The sequence below is a fragment of the Heloderma suspectum genome, chromosome 4 (genome assembly GCF_057233095.1).
Source record: "Heloderma suspectum isolate Gila_16-S chromosome 4, 16-S_ref, whole genome shotgun sequence".
Taxonomy (NCBI): Eukaryota; Metazoa; Chordata; class Lepidosauria; order Squamata; family Helodermatidae; genus Heloderma; species Heloderma suspectum.
Window position 1 is genome coordinate 7,079,061 of NC_139461.1, and position 17,562 is coordinate 7,096,622.

Sequence of the window (17,562 nt, forward strand, 5' to 3'; positions counted from 1 at the left end):
AAAAGGAAACTGGTTAAATTTGGCTGCACGGAATCCCCAAGTCAGTCCCTCTTGTCATTTTCCTTGGCAGAATCCTACTTCAATAGCAGCCCCCCCCCCCCCCCCGCTATTTGGTAAGGAAGGGATAAGCTGAGTACCTTGAAGATGAGTGATTCAGTAGACAGCTGCAATGTGTGTGAGGAACTGGGCTTCCATCCCAGATCCTGATTGTGATCCAGCATCTGCAGCAGGCCTTCCTGTGGGCCAAAGTACATATGACAAGGCCTTTCTTCCTTTCTCCTTCACATCCTTTTGTTATACTTTCCTTCTCAGCTTTTTGCGAAGATGATGTCAATCTCTGGGTGGCAGGCCTGAATTGGCTGGTGACGGACACACATCGATCGCAGACACCACTTCAGATTGAAAGGTGCGGGACAGCTAGAGAAAATATAGCTCCAGGGACATAACCAGGGTGTGAATTGTACAGAATATGCAGTGAACAGTCACAGAGTGTTGCAAACCTTTGTTCATGTGACTACAGCTTTAAATGAATAAAATGTCCCAACATGTCTTTAATATTAATTGATCCCACCTTGTCCCTGCTTCCTTCAATCTCCTGGCTAAGACAAAACCAATTACCTGCCCTGCCATTCCTCACACAGGAGAGGCTCTCCCAGCGTCCTCCTCTGCTCAGCTTTCTAGAGAGGAAGTGAGTCAACTCCTTTCTTTTGGGTAGTGGCACCCTGAGAACATTGGGAAAAACATCTTAGCCGTAAGAGCAGGTCTACAATGGAACTGTTTACCTAGGGGGTGGGCTGTCCCTCGCCAGATGCCTTCAAGCAGACGTTGGAGAGTCAATCTGTTGGGGATGTCTCGCGCTGGATTTCCTGAGTTGAGAAAGGGATTGGATTAGATGTCCCACCAGGCCCCTTCCAGCTGCTCTCTGGACCTTCAGTTTGATCCAGCAAAGCAGTTTTATACTCTTATGTTCAGAAGGAGAAAATTACAATATCTCAACCATTACAGGAGAGTTGGGTCATGCTCTGCCTCTGAACTACATTAGCAAATGCAAAAGACAGCTGTGATTCTAGCCATCCAAGAGTAGATTTCCTTGAAGGTACTTGATAAAAACTGCCATGTGGTGGTAGCTTTACCACACAACGTATCTCTGGCTTAAGGCTTATGCACTCCCTCTCTCCTCTTTCCTTAGGTGGCTCAGAAAACAGTTTGACTCGATGGACAGATCAAGAGAGGGCAGGTGAGTGAGGAAGGCAGTTAACTTTTCGAAGGTCACGAAGGATGGTCTTACTTAGGAATTGCTTCTTCTTAAATGCTTGCCCCCGTACTCAGCAGCTCCCCTCCTCTCTCCAGTCCCATTCCCCTCACAAGACTACAGCACTCCCTTCACAGCCGCTTTATACCATTCTGTGGCCAGGGGTATGTAAATGTGCCCAGAAAAGGGCAACAAAGATGGTGAGGCCACACCCTGTGAGGAAATGTTGAAAGAGGTGGGTGCGTTGAGCCTGGAGAAGAGATTATTCAGAGGCAATATGTTAGCCAAATATTTGAAGAGCCATCACATATATGATGATGGAGCAAAATAGTTTTCTCTTGCTCCAGAGGGTAGGTCCTGAACCACTGGGGTCAAATGACAAGAAAAAGGATTTAGACTAAACATTAGGAACAACTTCTTGACAGTATGAGTTGTCCAACAGTAGAACAAACTGCCTCAGAAAGTGGAGGACATTCCTTAATTAGAGGTTTTTAAGAAGAGGGTAGATGACCACCTACCAGGAATGCTGTAGTAATAGATTTCCTGCATTGGCAGGGAGATGGACTGGACAATTTTTGAGGTCTCTTCTAACACTCTGACTTCTGAGATTTAGAATAATAGAATCATAAATCTGTATGGTGCTACCCTTGGGTTTGGCCTGGAAGCTGCAGCTGGTGCAGAATGCAGCTGCAAGGCTACTAACAGGGGCCTCTTTTCAACAACATCGCATACCTCTGCTAAAAGAACTGCACTGGCTGCCAGTTAGTTACTGAGCCATGTTTAAGGTTGTGTTGTTAACATATAAAGCCCTAAACAACTTGGGACCAGATTACCTTAGGGATCACCTCACCCCTTATATCTCTGCCTCGCCCTTGTGGTCCTCGGGAAGAATACCTCTGATGGTGCTGCACACGCCTGAGGTTCGCTTCAGAATACCTGCAGTGGAGTGTTTGGTGTCGCAGCTCCCACCCCCTGGAACTCGCTCCCCATTGGCATGAGGCGGGCAGGCTTCAGTCTTGATCTTTTGGCCCTTGCTCAAGACCCACCTTTTTAAGAACTGATGGTCTGCTGTGCATGAGCAGATGTGCTGCCTGCATTGTGCCTGCCTCTTCTGCTTTTACCCCACAACCCACGACTGGCTCTGTTATAGGTTGTTGATCATGATGTGCGAACCTGGAGTGCTGCCTTGTTTGGGGGTCAAACAACTCAGTGGTTTTTAAATCAGTGCACTGTCATTATGTGCGAACAGGCCCGACTAACCTCCTGCCTCTGTACTCCCGCCAAATTCCATTACAGCCACTCTCCGTTGCTTTACCCGCCAAGATACTATTTCAAATTCTGTGAAACCCTGAAGCTTAGTAGCTGAATGAATTATGCAAATTAAGCCCATATAAGCAAATAGGCTTCATTTGCATGACTTAATCTTATTGTAGCAGGCAGGGTATGTTAGCACAGAATTTTGGTAACTTTGGTGAAGCAGCTGGATTTACTTTGGGAGAGGCCCAAGGCCAGGCATGGTCATTCCCATAACCATCTTTTTCCCCCACACTGAACCAGACTCAGGGCTGCTGCCTGGCCCTACCCATCTAGGACTCAACTATACAGGCATATCAGGCCACCCAACACAAACTGGCCATGGGGTGTGTGTGAGACACTTTAATGTGTGTGTTTTTAACGAACCATTTACAAACTGGTGTCCAGAACAGTAAACAGCTGCACAAATGGAACATCAACCTAAGTGAAGGGTTATTTATTTTAAAAATGTGCATGGTGCCTTTCTGTAAATGGATACTCCCCAGCAGATGGCAAAGTTAATTGAGACAAAGGTTATACCATAAAATTATTATAACGTATCCAAGAACAGGCTCCCTCTGGTGTTAAAAGAAGTGCCTTTCTTGACATAATTGATCGAGCTTGACCAGTTTCTTTTGCCTGCTTCCACTTCGCATTTGTGAGTTCCCCCCACACAGCCACTAACTTTCCTGAGGCAACCCAGCATGGCAGCTCAGATATTTGTGCTTCTCTTCCCTAGGGAGGTGGTCTAATATTTTGAAGGTCTAGATCCTTTGCTTGTCTTCTGCTCATACACCTCTGACCTGTCCTGCATCCTAGGAAGCTGAAGATCTGCAAATGGGGAAGATGATTCTAGCAGCTCAAGGGAGAATAGGGTGGGTGGGCGGAGCAGATGTTAGTGACTAGTCCTTGTGGACCAAAAAGTACAGATAGACTCTCCTTGTCTCTGAGCTGTACCACTTCAGGTGGATGTCGGGGGCCCATATGATGGAGTGCTCCTCTACACACGCACATGCACACCCTGCACATAGCAAACTAGAAGTCCAGGTCCTTGACGTGTTTGTTTCCTAAGTCCAGAAGAGTGTGTGGGTGTGGGTGTGGGTGTGGGTGTGGGTGTTATGAGGAGCATTCCATCCGGTGCCCCCCCCTCCTGCAATGGTACAGCCAAGACACAGGTTTGCAACCTCAGTGAGAACTAGTCTCTAGGCACGCCTGAGCCTGCAGCCTTTGCCTGGTGATTTACATTCCATTGCTCCCACCCTGCCTTGCGGGCTGCCCTCCTTTGCCACAGACTCTCGCTTCCCTTCCCAGCTGCAGTCAATCCATCTCGATAGTGATGTTCCTATGCATTTCTCAGCTCCAAAACCTCACATGGCCTCTCTCGGAGGCCATGTGCCAGCCAGAATTCTGAGTGTGATAGAGTTGGACCTTGGACTGGCTGGGGTGCAGGGCATCACGGAGAGAAAGCAGGGCCAGACTGTAGGAGAAGCAAAGGGGCTGAGAGGTGGAGGGGAGCAGGAGGGAAACATGGGGCAGGGTGCTGTAAGGGGATCCTCATTCTCATCGGTTTCAAAACACTGTCCATCTAGCGCAGTGCTGTCTGCCTTGAGTGGGAGGGGCATTCCAGGAGCTCAGGCAGGGGTCTTTCCCAGCCCTCCTTCAGCCTTAGATGCTTTTAACCAGAGATAACAGGGCTTTGAACACAGGACCCTCTTCATTCAAAGCGTGCGCCCTGCCACTGAGCTGTGGCCCAGTGGTTCAGAGTCCTGTAATCCCCTGCAGCATGGCAGACCATAGCATTTGAACCCAAGACTTCAGTGGCCCATTCCACAGAAGAGCACCATGCTTAGTCCCATGAGATGCACTTTCTAGGATAGGAGACGATGCTACGAAGCAAAATATTTGCACAAAGTGATTTGGGATGGCTTAATGGTGTGGATTATGGTTGTCAAACCACTTGGTTTTGTAGGATGCTGGCTGTGCTGTGCGAGGATAGCATTGGTTGGTCTGTGCATTGTTCCTACCTTTGGGGTTGGCTGTTGGATTAAATGGCCTCTTGGCCCCACCCAACTATGGTCTCTTGTGTGGCCAGGAAATCACCACCTTAAAACAAGAATGGTCTCTCTGGGGGCATGACGTGATATATGACATGACATGTGGTTAGTAACATTACAAATGGAGCAGAGAGAAGGAAACTTTTCTTCCCTCCTAACACTGGCATTCAGTGTCATCCAATGGCAGGACTGACAAATGGAGACACCTCTTCACGTAATGAGTAATTAACTTGCGGAACTCACTGACACAAGATGTGGTGATGGTCACTAGCCTGGACAGCTTTCAAGAAAGAATTTGACAAATGTGTGGAAAAGGATAGCTCTGTCAGTGGCCACAAAGTGGTCCAGAGGCAGCCTGTATCTGTTTACCAGACACTGGGGACAAAGCACTCCCTGCTCGTGGGGTTCCCAGAGCCATTTCAATGCTGGAAGCAGATGTTGGACCAGCTGGACCTTGGTCTGACCCAGCAGTGCAATTGTGATGTTCTTAGGCAGGGAGTACATGTTGGCGGGTTTTCTCACGTTGTTACCTCTTGTTTTGTCCAGGGGCAGATCTCAAGTTGTTTCCACTATGTGGGACTTTTTGCTGTATGTATCTTCTTTATCCAGGAATAGACCATCGAGGTTTGTCTCTTTCTAAAACAAAGGCATTGCAAGGAAGGCTGAGGGAGGAACAGCAGAGGACACTCGGCTCCTGAGTGGGGCACGTCATGGAAGGGAGGTGGGAGTGGCAACCTCTCACCCTTCCTCATATGCCAACGATCTGTAAACAGGATGTTGGATAGGAAAGGCTGGGGGTCCATGCAGGAAGAGAAGGGCGTGCAGGCAGGAAGGGATGCGGGGGGAAACTAGGAGAAAGTGGAGATCCAAAGCAATTGTTTTTCAACCGTATGCATGACATAGAGTGCCTCGTTCAAGCTCTAATGAGCCATGTTGAGAATCTGCTATAATCCACAGAGATTATTTTGTGAGGTACGGAGTGTGTTCAGCATTCTTTTTATTTCCCACTAGATCCATTTTAAACTCACTTTAATCCTGTCTGCATTCTTTTAATCAGTTGCTCGTCTTAACCCTGGAGGAATTCATTCAAGACACAACTATCATAATTACAGTTGGATTATTTGATCAAAATAGCCATTTTGTCTCCCTGGTGTTGCATCAATCAAATACTTTGTTTAATACCAGTGGAATTATTTAATAAAACGATTCTTAGCTCTGCTGAGAATTGTTTTGTTAAACCAAGATGCTTTAATCCAATTTGGATTTCAAAATAGGCCTAATCTCACTAACATTTTATACATATTAAGACTGATGGTATATGACTTCACAAAAGAGGCATTCTCAGCAAACTCTGAAAATGTTGTGTAACAGCCATTTTTGATCTCACAATTTATATTAAAACTCATTTTTAATACATGATGGAATGAAATACACATCAGTGGTTCACACGTAATGCTAACCCATGGTTTATGTAACCCATGGTTAACCCACGGTTTGTTGCCCTTACCAGAGTTTGTCTGACAGATGATAGAACAAATTGTGGCTTGTTTTCTCAGTCCCTGGGTTGTTTGTTTCTCTCCTTCGCCTGCTCCCTCCCTGTATCCCAAATGCCTTTGCAGTGCTGTAGTATTGGCATGTAGAGCAGCTGGTTTTTTTACCACTCTTGCTCACTGTCTCTGTAGCCTGGCAAAATAACCCATGAACACCCACGGTTCTGGGTTTACATGTAACGACAATCCATGGTATAAACAACCAAGAGTTCACAACACAACAACAAACCATGGTTTGTTAGTGTGGCTGCGTTTGCACATCACGACAACCTAGAATTCAACAACCCCTGGGTTCAATTAACCATGGGTTAGCATTATGAGTGAACCAGGTCTTCAAGTAAATGTGTCAATCAGTCTGGAATTACTTTATTAAATGTAATTGAGACCCACTGAGATTACAGCATGAACATGGTAACATAGGGAGCTGCTTTATACTGTTGGTCCACCTAGGCCAGGATTGTCTGCACTGACTGGCAGCAGAGGTTCCCCCAGGGTTTCAGGCAGGAGTCTTTCCTCTCCCTACCTGAAGATGCTGGGGACTGGGTTGGCCTGAACCAGCCTCTGTCCTTAAGCCAGAGCGCTGAACACGGATTCATTCTATTTATTTAGATATTTATAGCCTGCTCTTCAATACAGATTCTCAGGGCTGCTCACAATACAGTACAATAAAATAAGACAACAAGTTTTAAGCCAGCAGCAATACAAGAAATCATGACTGCAACCTAAGCAACTTAAAACTCTAAAAGCTTGGGGAAACAAGATGGTTTTCTCCTGGCATGGAAAAGGCAACAAATCATCATGGGAAGTGACCGGACCCAGGACCCTTTGCAGGGTGATGCTCCGGATTGGGGGCTCCCTCCCCGTTGGGGGTTGTGCAGGGGATTGGGTCCCCATGGGTCAGATTGGCTTGCCTCCCACTTCGCTGCCCACAATCTGCGACTGAGTTAACCAGTTAACTGGTCCAGAGTGCCATGCCCATCCGCCACCCCAGGCATGGCCTCCAGTTCCCAGCCACGTACCGGTTAGAGGTTGGACCCCAAAGTAAAATGCCCAACCTGGCTTGCTCTTATGCCTTTCACAAATGTGATCACCTGCATACGCCCTGCCCATCCAGCTGTTTCAAAAGGTATGAGACAGGAACCATTTAAAATAACACACACACACACACCCATGGGCAGCCCTATTCCAAGGAGCTCAAGGCAGCACCCATGATTCTCCTCTCCCCACTTTATCCTCACAACAACCCTGTGAGGTAGGTTAGAGTGAGAGAGAGGGACTGGCCCAAGGTCACACAGTGAGCCTCATGTCTGAGGGGGGACTTCAACCTGGCTGGCCCTGGCCCTAGGCCACCACGCTAACCACTACAGTGGCTCTGGAAGGAGCTCATGGTGCCTGGGACCTTCCTTGGCCTGCACTGCCTCTGTGTCGTTCCTCTCCCCGCCTCAGTGCCTGAGCTGGAAAGGCTCAGGCGGCCGTGCCTGCTGCTGCTGCCACTGCTTCCTCAGGGAGCCCCTCCCGCCTCCAGGCTGCCCAGTGGCCTTTGCTTCTTGCGCTGCGCACCCTTCGCTTGGGTGGCACGACTGTGCTCCACACCTGGAGGGGAGGAAGGGATGCCAGTGTGCGTGATGGGAACTGGGTGCCGGCTCCGGTTTAGCATTTCGGCTCTTTCTGCAAGCCTCTTTAAGCTGCCTCTGCCTGCCGCCACTGTTTGTGCAGGCTGAAGCCGAGGGAAGGGAGGCATCCAGAGGGGCGTTAGAAGCCCCCTTCCCAAGAGACTGCACCTAACAAACTCCTCCGCCTGGAATCCACGGAGCAGCTGGCTCAAATTAGCCAAGGCAGGGGGGTGCAGCGGGGCGGGGGGGGCGGAGTTGTTGCAGGAGGACTTCACCCTGCTGCCATCTGCCGTCTCCAGTAGGGAATAGCAGACAAGCTCCGGCCTAGATGTGCGTCTGTCAGCTATGCTGCTTGTGTGGTTCTGGCGGAGGTGGGCCAGGCAAGAGGCTGCAACGCACCCTGCAGTAAAGTGTGTTAAAGGCCTCTTTGGAGGTCTCAGCCGGTGAAGACAGAGGCTGATGGCCTCCTGGTGTCCCAGCATGCGTGCTACACCCAGGGTTCTGCACGGACTTCCTCTTGGACCCCAGCGCCAGAGGCCACAGCACCAGGAGCCAAGCGGGCACCAGAAGGCTGATCGGGGATGGGCGAGCGCTTTTCCCCTGTGCCCCATTGTTTACATGTAAGTTTAGATCTGCCAGGAATGTGTCGGGAGGTCGCCCCTGCTGCCTTCTGAAATCCTCAGGTAGCCAGAATCAACACGCAGACAACAGGGCTCTTTTCCAAGGCTTTATTCCCATTCAGCCTAATGACACTTACAGAAGCTAACTGCTTGATCCTACAAGTGAGACTTAAGAGAGCTGCCTACTCAGGGGTTCTAACCTTAGGAATCAGTTGATCTCCATTCGAGGGGAAGGCGGGAAACCTCTGTACTTATGGGCTAGGAGGAGAGAGTCCACCCTTTTCCCGTGGGGCATCGGGGCACCGCTGTCGCCGTCGTGCCAAGCGGGCTGAGCGCCTCCTCTCAGCGCCCGCCATCTCCTGCTTGACACTGCACCGGCGCCTAGCATCCAGAAACTGCTTTTGCGCCTCCCTCTCCCTGCCAGGGTCACTATCACTCTCAAGAATGTGTACCGGGAGGGGCTCTCCCCCTGGCTGCTCCTCTGAACAGCATGCAGGCTCCTCTCCCGCAGTTTCTATCTCTTCCTCAGAATCAAGACTGCTTTGGGGCTCTCTGGGCTCCGATCCAACCCTGACATCATGTCCTTTGAATAATTCAAGATGTGTGCTAAGTCAGTGCCACAACAGAAAGCCACACGATGAACGTTGGAAGGGATCCTGTACAAAGTCAGTCCATCATAGGTCCATCCAGACCAGCATCTCACCAAAGCCTCAGGCAGGGAGAGGCCTTTCTCCAGAGATCTGGGGGCTAGACGTGGTGTTATCTGCATGCAAAGAGCTGCCACTGAGCTGTGGGCCTGCCCCTTGTCCTTGGCATCCACAGGCATTCCTGGGAACTGTTGTACGACTGATACAATGGATGCGCACATGGGGAAGGCAAGGGGTATGTTCGGGGATCAAAGGGGCAACTTGTGGGGCTGTTCCCATGGAAAAGGCATTGACAAAACGTACTTAGGAAGTGATCTTAAGGACATGGTAGAACCAACCAACCAGCTGGCTGGGGGTGCTGGGAGTTGTAGTCTAACACATCTGGAGGGCACCAGGTTGGGGAAAGCTGGTTTAGGCTTTCAAGTCCCATACTCCAACTCACCCTTCCCCACAGGCAGCCCAGAGACCCCTGGCCAGCCTGCTGACCCATTGTCAGGGTGGACACTGAGCCCATAGAATCCCAGAGTAGTTCTGATTCTGAGGAAGAGCAGTCGCTCCTGGGAGGGGAGTGCGCTCCTCTTTCCCAGGGCCAACAGCTGACGGAGATTCCTCCCACCAACATTCTTAGCTTAGATAGCAGTCCAGGGAGTGACAGAGCGCGGATAGCAGACTTGGTGGACGCGCGACGCCGACGCAGAGAGCGGCGCCAGATGGAGGGCGCGGAAAGGAGGCGCAGTGCCCGGTTGGCGCGCAAACAACGGCTGCGCCCAGAGGATCCAAGGGAAAAGGGGAGGGACTCTCCCTAGTCCTTAAGTTCAGGGGTCTGCCAGTAATTCCCTTTCAAACGGGGACCAGCTGTTCCAACTTAGGGCATAGGTACTGTGCTGCCCAGATCTAGTTGCAAACGGTATACTTGTTAAGTTGTAAAAGAGGAATAAAGCTTTGAAAGGAATCCCTTTGTCTGTGTCTGGACTTGGCTACTGGATTAGACTGAGAGAGGCCTCCAAGGAGCCCTTGTCACCCGTTGCCTCTTCCCTGCCATGGCTTTGTGCACTACTCAACAGGTGCTTCCAGGTGAGGCTTTAATTGCGCAAGCCCCCTGTCTCACACACGGACATTTACAGAGGCCTCCAGTCATCGCTGTCCTCCATGTGTGACGTTCCTGTGTTTTCCCATCACTTCTTCCATCTGTTTTCTTACCACAAAACATACATTCAGGAGGAAAAGATGGAATAGCTGCACAGTACCTTTGGACGGTTGGTGCTGGGGCCTCTCCATCTGGAAGCATCCACGTGCTGACAGTGTTGTATTAGTAAGAAATAATACTGACAAATATTCTGTAGATGGAGCGCAGCCCTGTCCAAAACTGATGGTATGCCCACCCCAGGATTAACAATATTCTCCACCAACAGCACACTAGCTACTAATCCACACTGGCCTTCACATTCCCTCTTCTGAAATAATAGCTCCCTGCTTTCGGCAGGGTCCTCCATGCCTCTGACTTTACAAGTCTTAGAATCCTCTGCATGCTGTCCCTCTTGATATCGCCATGAATTTACAAGAGGGCTGGCTGATCCTTTGCCAGATCTCTCAACGAGCTCCCATGACTGCCTTTGAAGCTAACCTCTGAAGTGGCTTGGCCCTGTGGTTTTCTGATTCCATTAGGAAGACTGGAGGAGGCAAATGTGAGAGAGGTGTATGGAGCTCAAAGGAGCTGCTGTTAACTCAGAACCCTTAGAGGGCTGAATCATAGAATCACAGAATAGTAGGGTTGGAAGGGGCCTACAAGGCCATCGAGTCCAACCCCCTGCTCAATGCAGGAATCCAAGTCAGAGCATCCCTGACAGGTGGCTGTCCAGCCTCATCTTTAATGCCTCCAGTGTGGGAGAGCCCGCCACCTCCTGAGGTAATTGGTTCCATTGTCGTATTGCGCTAACAGTCAGGAAGTTTCTCCTGATGTTCAGCCGGAATCTGGCTTCCTGTCACTTGAGCCCATAATTCCGTGTCCTGCACTCTGGGATGATGGATGATGGAGAAGAGATCCTGGCCTTCCTCTCTATGACAACCTTTCAAGGACTTGAAGAGTGCTATCCTCTCTCCCCTCAGTCTTCTGTTCTCAGGGCTAAACATGCCCAGTTCTTTCAGTCTCTCCTCATAGGGCTTTGTTTCCAGTCCCCTGATCATCTTTGTTGCCCTCCTCTGAACCCTCTCCAGCTTGTCTGCATCCTTCTTAAAGTGCAGAGCCCAGAACTGGACACAGTACTCCAGATGAAGCCTAACCAGTACTAAGTAGAGGGGGACTAATACTTCCCAGGATTTGGAAGCTGTGCTTCTATGAATGCAGCCCAAAATAGCATTGGCCTTTTTTGCAGCCACATCACATGGTTGGCTCATATTCAGCTTGTGATGAACAACAACTCCACGATCCTCCTCGCTTGTAGTGTTGTTGAGCCACGTATCCCCCATCTTGTAACTGTGCATTGGGTTTCTTTTTCCTAGGTACAGAACTTGGCATTTACCCCTATTAAATGTCAATCTGTTGTTTTCTGCCCAGCACTCCAGTCTATCAAGATCACTTTGAATTTTGTTTCTGTCTTCCAAGGTGTTAGCTATCCCACCCAATTTTGTGTCATATGCAAATTTGATCAGCTTTCCCTGCATCTCCTCCTCCAAGTCATTCATACAAATGTGGAAGAGCACTGGGCCCAGGACTGAGCCCTGCAGTACCCCACTCGTTACCTCTCCCCAGTTTGAGAAGGTCCCATTGATAAGCACCCTTTGAGTCCGATTCTGTAACCAAGTGTGGATCCACTGGATCGTTGTTTCATCTAGCCCACTTTGAGCTAGTTTGCTCATCAGGAGATCATGGGGCACTTTGTCGAAAGCTTTGCTGAAGTCGAGGTATATGATATCCACAGCATTCCCACGGTCCACAAGGGAGGTGACCTGATCAAAAACTGAGATCAGATTCATCTGGCAGGATTTGTTCTTGACAAATCCATGTTGGCTTTGAGTCATCACTGCATTGTTTTCAAGGTGCTTCCAGATGGATTGCGTTATCATCTGCTCCAAAATTTTCCCAGGGATTGATGTCAAACTGACTGGTCTGTAATTCCCAGGTTCCTCCTTTTTACCCTTTTTGAAGATAGGCACAACATTAGCCCTCCTCCAGTCATCTGGCACTTCCGCCGTCCTCCATGATTTCTCAAAGAGAATAGACAGTGATTCTAAGAGTTCTTCTGCCAGTTCCTTTATTACTCTAGGATGCAGCTCATCTGGCCCTGGAGATTTGAACTCATTCAAAGTAATTAGGTGTTCCTTGACCATATGCCTGTCGATCTCAAGTTGCAATCCTGCCCCTTCATCCTGTACTTCGCTTTGCCAGGGGGGTCATAGACTCTCTTTTGAGAGAAGTCTGAGCCAAAGTAGGAAATGAGCTTTTCTTTGTCATCTATTATCATTTTGCCCTCCTTATTTAATAGCTGAACCACCATTTCTTTCCTCTGTCTTTTACTTTGCACGTAGCTGAAGAAAGCTTTTTCGTTGCTTTTAGCATCCCTCGCTAACCTCAGCTCGTTCTCAGCTTTAGCCTTCCTGACACCATCCCTGCAATTCTGTGCTACCTGCCCGTACTCTTCCTTTGTCGCTTGTCCTTCCTTCCACTTCCTATATGGGTACTTTTTTTTTTTCAGGCCATCTCTAAGCTTTTTGTGAAGCCACATTGGCTTCTTCTGTTGTCTTCCACCTTTTTTTCTGGTTGGAATTGTTTGGAATTACACCTTTAGAATTTCCTTTTTTTTAAAAACTCCCACCCATCTTGGACTCCTTTTCTTGTTAGCGTCGCTTGCCATGGGACCTTACTGATCATTGTTCTGAGTTTATTAAAATCAGCTTTCCTAAAATCCAGGGTATGGGTTTGGCTACCCTCGGCTTTTGCTTCCTTTAGAACCATGAACTCAAGTATAACATGGTCGCTTTCCCCCAGAGTTCCTGTAACTGCTACTTTACCCACTAAGTAATCTCTGTTGGTTAGGATCAAGTCAAGGATAGCCGATCCTCTAGTTCCTTCCTCTACTTTCTGTAGGAGGAAGTTATCCGCCACACAAGTCAGGAATTTCCTGGAGGGGCCATGTTACTGAAGGGTTACTGGCATTCCGTGTAACTTCATTGTTGTTCAGTCATTAAGTCGTGTCCGACTTAATGACTCTTCGTGACCCCATGGACCATAGCACGCCAGGCCTTCCTGTCCTCCGCTCTCTCCCAGAGTGTGCTCAAGTTCATATTCATTGCATCGGTGATACTATCTAGCCATCTCATCCTCTGCCATCCCCTTCTCCTTTTGACTTCTGTCTTTCCCAGCATCAGGGTCTTTTCCAGAGAGTTTTCTCTTCGCATTAGGTGGCCAAAATATTTGAGCTTCAGCTTCAGTATCTGTCCTTCGAATGAGCAGTCAGGGTTGATTTCCTTTAGGATGGACTGATTTGACCTCCTTGCAGTCCAGGGGACTCGTAAGAGTCTTCTCCAGCACCACAGTTCGAAAGCATCAATTCTTCGGTGCTCAGCCTTCCTTATAGTCCAGCTCTCACAGCCATACGTTACTACTGGGAAAACCATAGTTTTGATTATACGAACCTTTGTCGGCAGGGTGATGTCTCTGCTTCTTACTATGCTGTCTAGGTTTGCCATAGCTTTCCTCCCAAGGAGCAAGCGTCTTTCAATTTAATGGCTACAGTCACCATCTGTGGTGATCTTGGAGCTCAAGAAAGTAAAATCTGTCACTGCTTCAATTTCTTCCCCTTCTATATGCCAGGAAGTGATGGGGCCAGATGCCATGATCTTCGTTTTTTTAATGTTGAGTTTCAAACCAGCTTTTGCACTCTCCTCTTTTACCCTCAACAAGAGGCTCTTTAGATCCTCTTCGCTTTCTGCCATTAGGGTGGTATCATCTGCGTATCGGAGGTTGTTGATAATTCTCCCAGCAATCTTAATTCCGAGCTGTGATTCATCCAACCCAGCATTTCTCATGATGTACTCTGCATATAAGTTAAATAAGCAGGGAGACAATATGCAGCCTTGTCGTACTCCTTTCCCAATTTTGAACCAATCGGTTGTTCCATGTCTGGTTCTTACAGTTGCTTCTTGGCCCTCATACAGGTTTCTCAGGAGACAGGTAAGGTGGTCTGGTACTCCCATCTCTTTAAGAATTTGCCACCGTTTGTTGTGATCCACACAGTCAAAGACTTTAGCGTAGTCAATGAAGCAGAAATAGACGTTTTTCTGGAATTCTCTTGCTTTCTCCATGATCCAGCGAATGTTGGCGATTTGATCTCTAGTTCCTCTGCCTCTTCGAAACCCAGCTTGTACTTCCGGTAGTTCTCGCTTCACATACTGCTGAAGCCTAGCTTGTAGGATTTTGAGCATCACCTTGCTGGCATGTGAAATGAGCGCAATTGTATGGTAGAACACTCTTTGGCGTTTCCCTTCTTTGGAATTGGAATGTAAAATGACCTTTTCCAGTCTTGTGGCCACTGTTGAGTGTTCCAGATTTGTTGGCATATTGAGTGCAGCACTTTAACAGCATCATCTTTTAGGATTTTAAATAGCTCAACTGGAATACTGTCATCTCTGCTAGCTTTGTTGTTAGTAATGCTTCCTAAGGCCCACTTGACTTCACTGTCTAGGATGTCCGGCTCAAGTTCAGTGACCACACTATCATGGCTATCGGGGACATTAAGATCTTTCCTGTATAGTTCTTCTGTGTATTCTTTCCACCTCTTCTTAATCTCATCTGCTTCTGTGAGGTCCCTGCCTTCTTTGTCCTTTATCATGCCCGTCTTTGCACAAAACGTTCCCTTGAGATCTCCGATTTTCTTGAAGAGATCTCTAGTCTTTCCCATTCTGTTGTTTTCCTCGATTTCTTTGCATTGTTCGTTTAAGAAGGCTTTCTTGTCTCTCCTTGCTATTCTCTGGAACTCTGCATTCAGTTCCCCTTTCTCCCTTGCTTTTCGCTTCCCTTCTTTCGTCAGCTACTTGTAAAGCCTCCTCAGACAGCCACTTGGCTTTCTTGCATTTCTTTTTCTTTGGGATGGATTTCATTGCTGCCTCCTGAACAATGTTACGGACCTCCGTCCATAGTTCCTCAGGCACTCTGTCTATCAGGTCTAATCCCTTAAATCTATTCCTCACCTCCACTGTATATTCATAAGGGATATGATTTAGGTCATACCTGAATGGTTTAGTGGTTTTCCCTGTATTCTTCAATTTAAGCTGAAATTTTGCAAGAAGCAGCTCATGATCTGAGCCACAGTCAGCTCCAGGTCTTGTTTTTACTGACTGTATAGAGCTTCTCCATCTTTGGCTGCAAAGGACATAATCAATCTGATTTCGATATTGACCATCTGGTGATGTCCATGTGTAGAGTTGCCTCTTGTGCTGTTGGAAAAGCGTGTTTGCTATGATCAGCGCATTCTCTTGGCAAAACTCTATTAGCCTTTGTCCTGCTTCATTTTGTACACCAAGGCCGTGCTTGCCTGTTATCCCGGTGATTTCTTGACTTCCTCCTTTAGCATTCCAATCCCCTATGATGAAGAGGACATCTTTTTTTGGTGTTAGTTCTAGAAGGTGTTGTAGGTCTTCATAGAACCGATCAACCTCAGCTTCTTTGGCCTCAGTGGTTGGGGCATAGACTTGAATTACTGTGATGTTGAATGGTTTGCCTTGGATTCGTACTGAGATCATTCTACTGTTTTTGAGATTGTACCCCAGTACTGCTTTTCCCACCCTTTTGTTGACTATGAGTGCTACTCCATTTCTTCTAAGGGATTCTTGCCCACAGTAGTAGATATAATGGTCACCTGAATTAAATTTGCCCATGCCTGTCCATTTTAGTTCACTGATTCCCAAGATGTCGATGTTCAATCTTGCCATCTCATGTTTGACCACCTCCAGCTTACCTTGATTCATTGATCTTACATTCCAGGTTCCTAGACAATATTGTTCTTTACAGCATCGGACTTTCTTTTCACCACCAGACACATCCACAGCTGAGTGTCCTTTCGGCTTTGGCCGAGCCGCTTCACTCTTTCTGGCGCTACTTGGAAATTCCTTCTGCTCTTCCCCAATAGTATACTGGACACCTTCCGACCTGAGGGGCTCATCTTCCAGCGTTGTATCTTTTCGCCTTGTGATACGTTCCATGGGGTTTTCTTGGCAAGAATACTGGAGTGGGTTGCCATTTCCTTCTCCAGTGGACCACATTTTGTCAGAACTCTCCACCGTGACCTGTCCGTCTTGGGTGGCCCTGCACGGCACAGCTTATGGCTTCATTGAGTTACACAAGCCCCTTCGCCACAACAAGGCAGTGATCCATGAAGGGGGTAACTTCATTAGCAACATGCAAAATTATCCGCCTGCATTACGGTGGTCCTCAGGATTTCTGGGTGGATTAAGCACTCTTCAATGTTGCATATCTTTCTCTCCATCCTTTGTCATGTGTTCTTGGAAGTCTTAGACTCTCCTTGCAGCTTTAAAACTCAATAGTACTTCAGTCTGCTTATTTTGATTTCATAATGTGCCTGATCTTGTGGGCCTTGAAGGGTTTTCTGCAGAGTTGGAAATAGTAATGCAGGGAATGGGCACCTATACCCTGCTCCTCTTGGCTGAACGTTGCCCTGTTTTTTCTCTTTCCTCCCTCCCTGCTGCCCCAGTAAGATGATTGCAAGTTCATCCTTGCCCTCTGATCTTGAAGCCAGAAGAAAGGGAGGGAACCTATGCTGCAGTTTGCGTAGTGCAGCTCTCCTGTCTTATTTAGGCAGTCCTTCACTGACTGTAGCCCAGGCTGGTACAACTGGTGGCCCACAAGACTGATCACAGTCCACTGGGCATGTCTTGAGGCCAACCAGGTGTCTGACATCCCCTCTGCCTAACCCTGTTTCCAGCCCTAAGCAGCAATGCACAGGTTTACGAAGCTCCTGGGCAGGGTGAGTGGTGGGTGGGGAGACTGTATATAGCTCTGACTGGCAGTGGCTCTCCATAGTCTCAGGTGAGGATATTTGCCTGCTACCTGATCCTTCTCACTAGAGATGCCAAGGATTGAAAATGGACCCTTCTGCATGCCAAGCAGGTGCTGCGTTGCTGAGCGATGGTCTCTCTCCACTTGTGCAGCTGTGCTCTAGCCTAAGAACCTGGACGTGGCCTCTCTGTAAAGCAGCCCTTCACTGCTGTGAGAGGTCTCTGCACGTAGCCATCTTACTCCAGCTCTGTGTGGACAAACTGCAGCAGCAGTGGAGTTTTGTGCATGGCTCCACCCCTGCAGGTTTTGAACCCACCTGTGTGCATTGTTTTGGGCTAAGTGAATTCTAATCCATGTTAATGGTTTGGGTCTGGGACAGGGGTATATATATTAATCTGGTTTTTAAAGAACCCTGGGGCTGCAATGATACGATTGGGGGCATGTCCAGAGGGGTATGTCTTCACTGGTCCAGAGCAGAAGATATGAATGACTATGTGAGGATACATTCACACATACACACAC

The 17,562-nt window shown here is 48.2% G+C and overlaps 1 protein-coding gene across 1 annotated transcript in view; it reads left to right on the forward strand.

Moving 5' to 3' along the window:
- LOC146346491 (1-phosphatidylinositol 4,5-bisphosphate phosphodiesterase gamma-1-like) overlaps positions 1 to 17,562 on the forward strand; it is a 106,638-nt gene that overhangs the window by 48,629 nt on the left and 40,447 nt on the right. The window contains exons 3-4 of the mRNA XM_084848557.1: positions 313 to 406; positions 1,190 to 1,237. Coding sequence (XP_084704683.1) covers positions 313 to 406; positions 1,190 to 1,237 — 142 coding nt within the window. The remainder of the gene's footprint in view (positions 1 to 312; positions 407 to 1,189; positions 1,238 to 17,562) is intronic.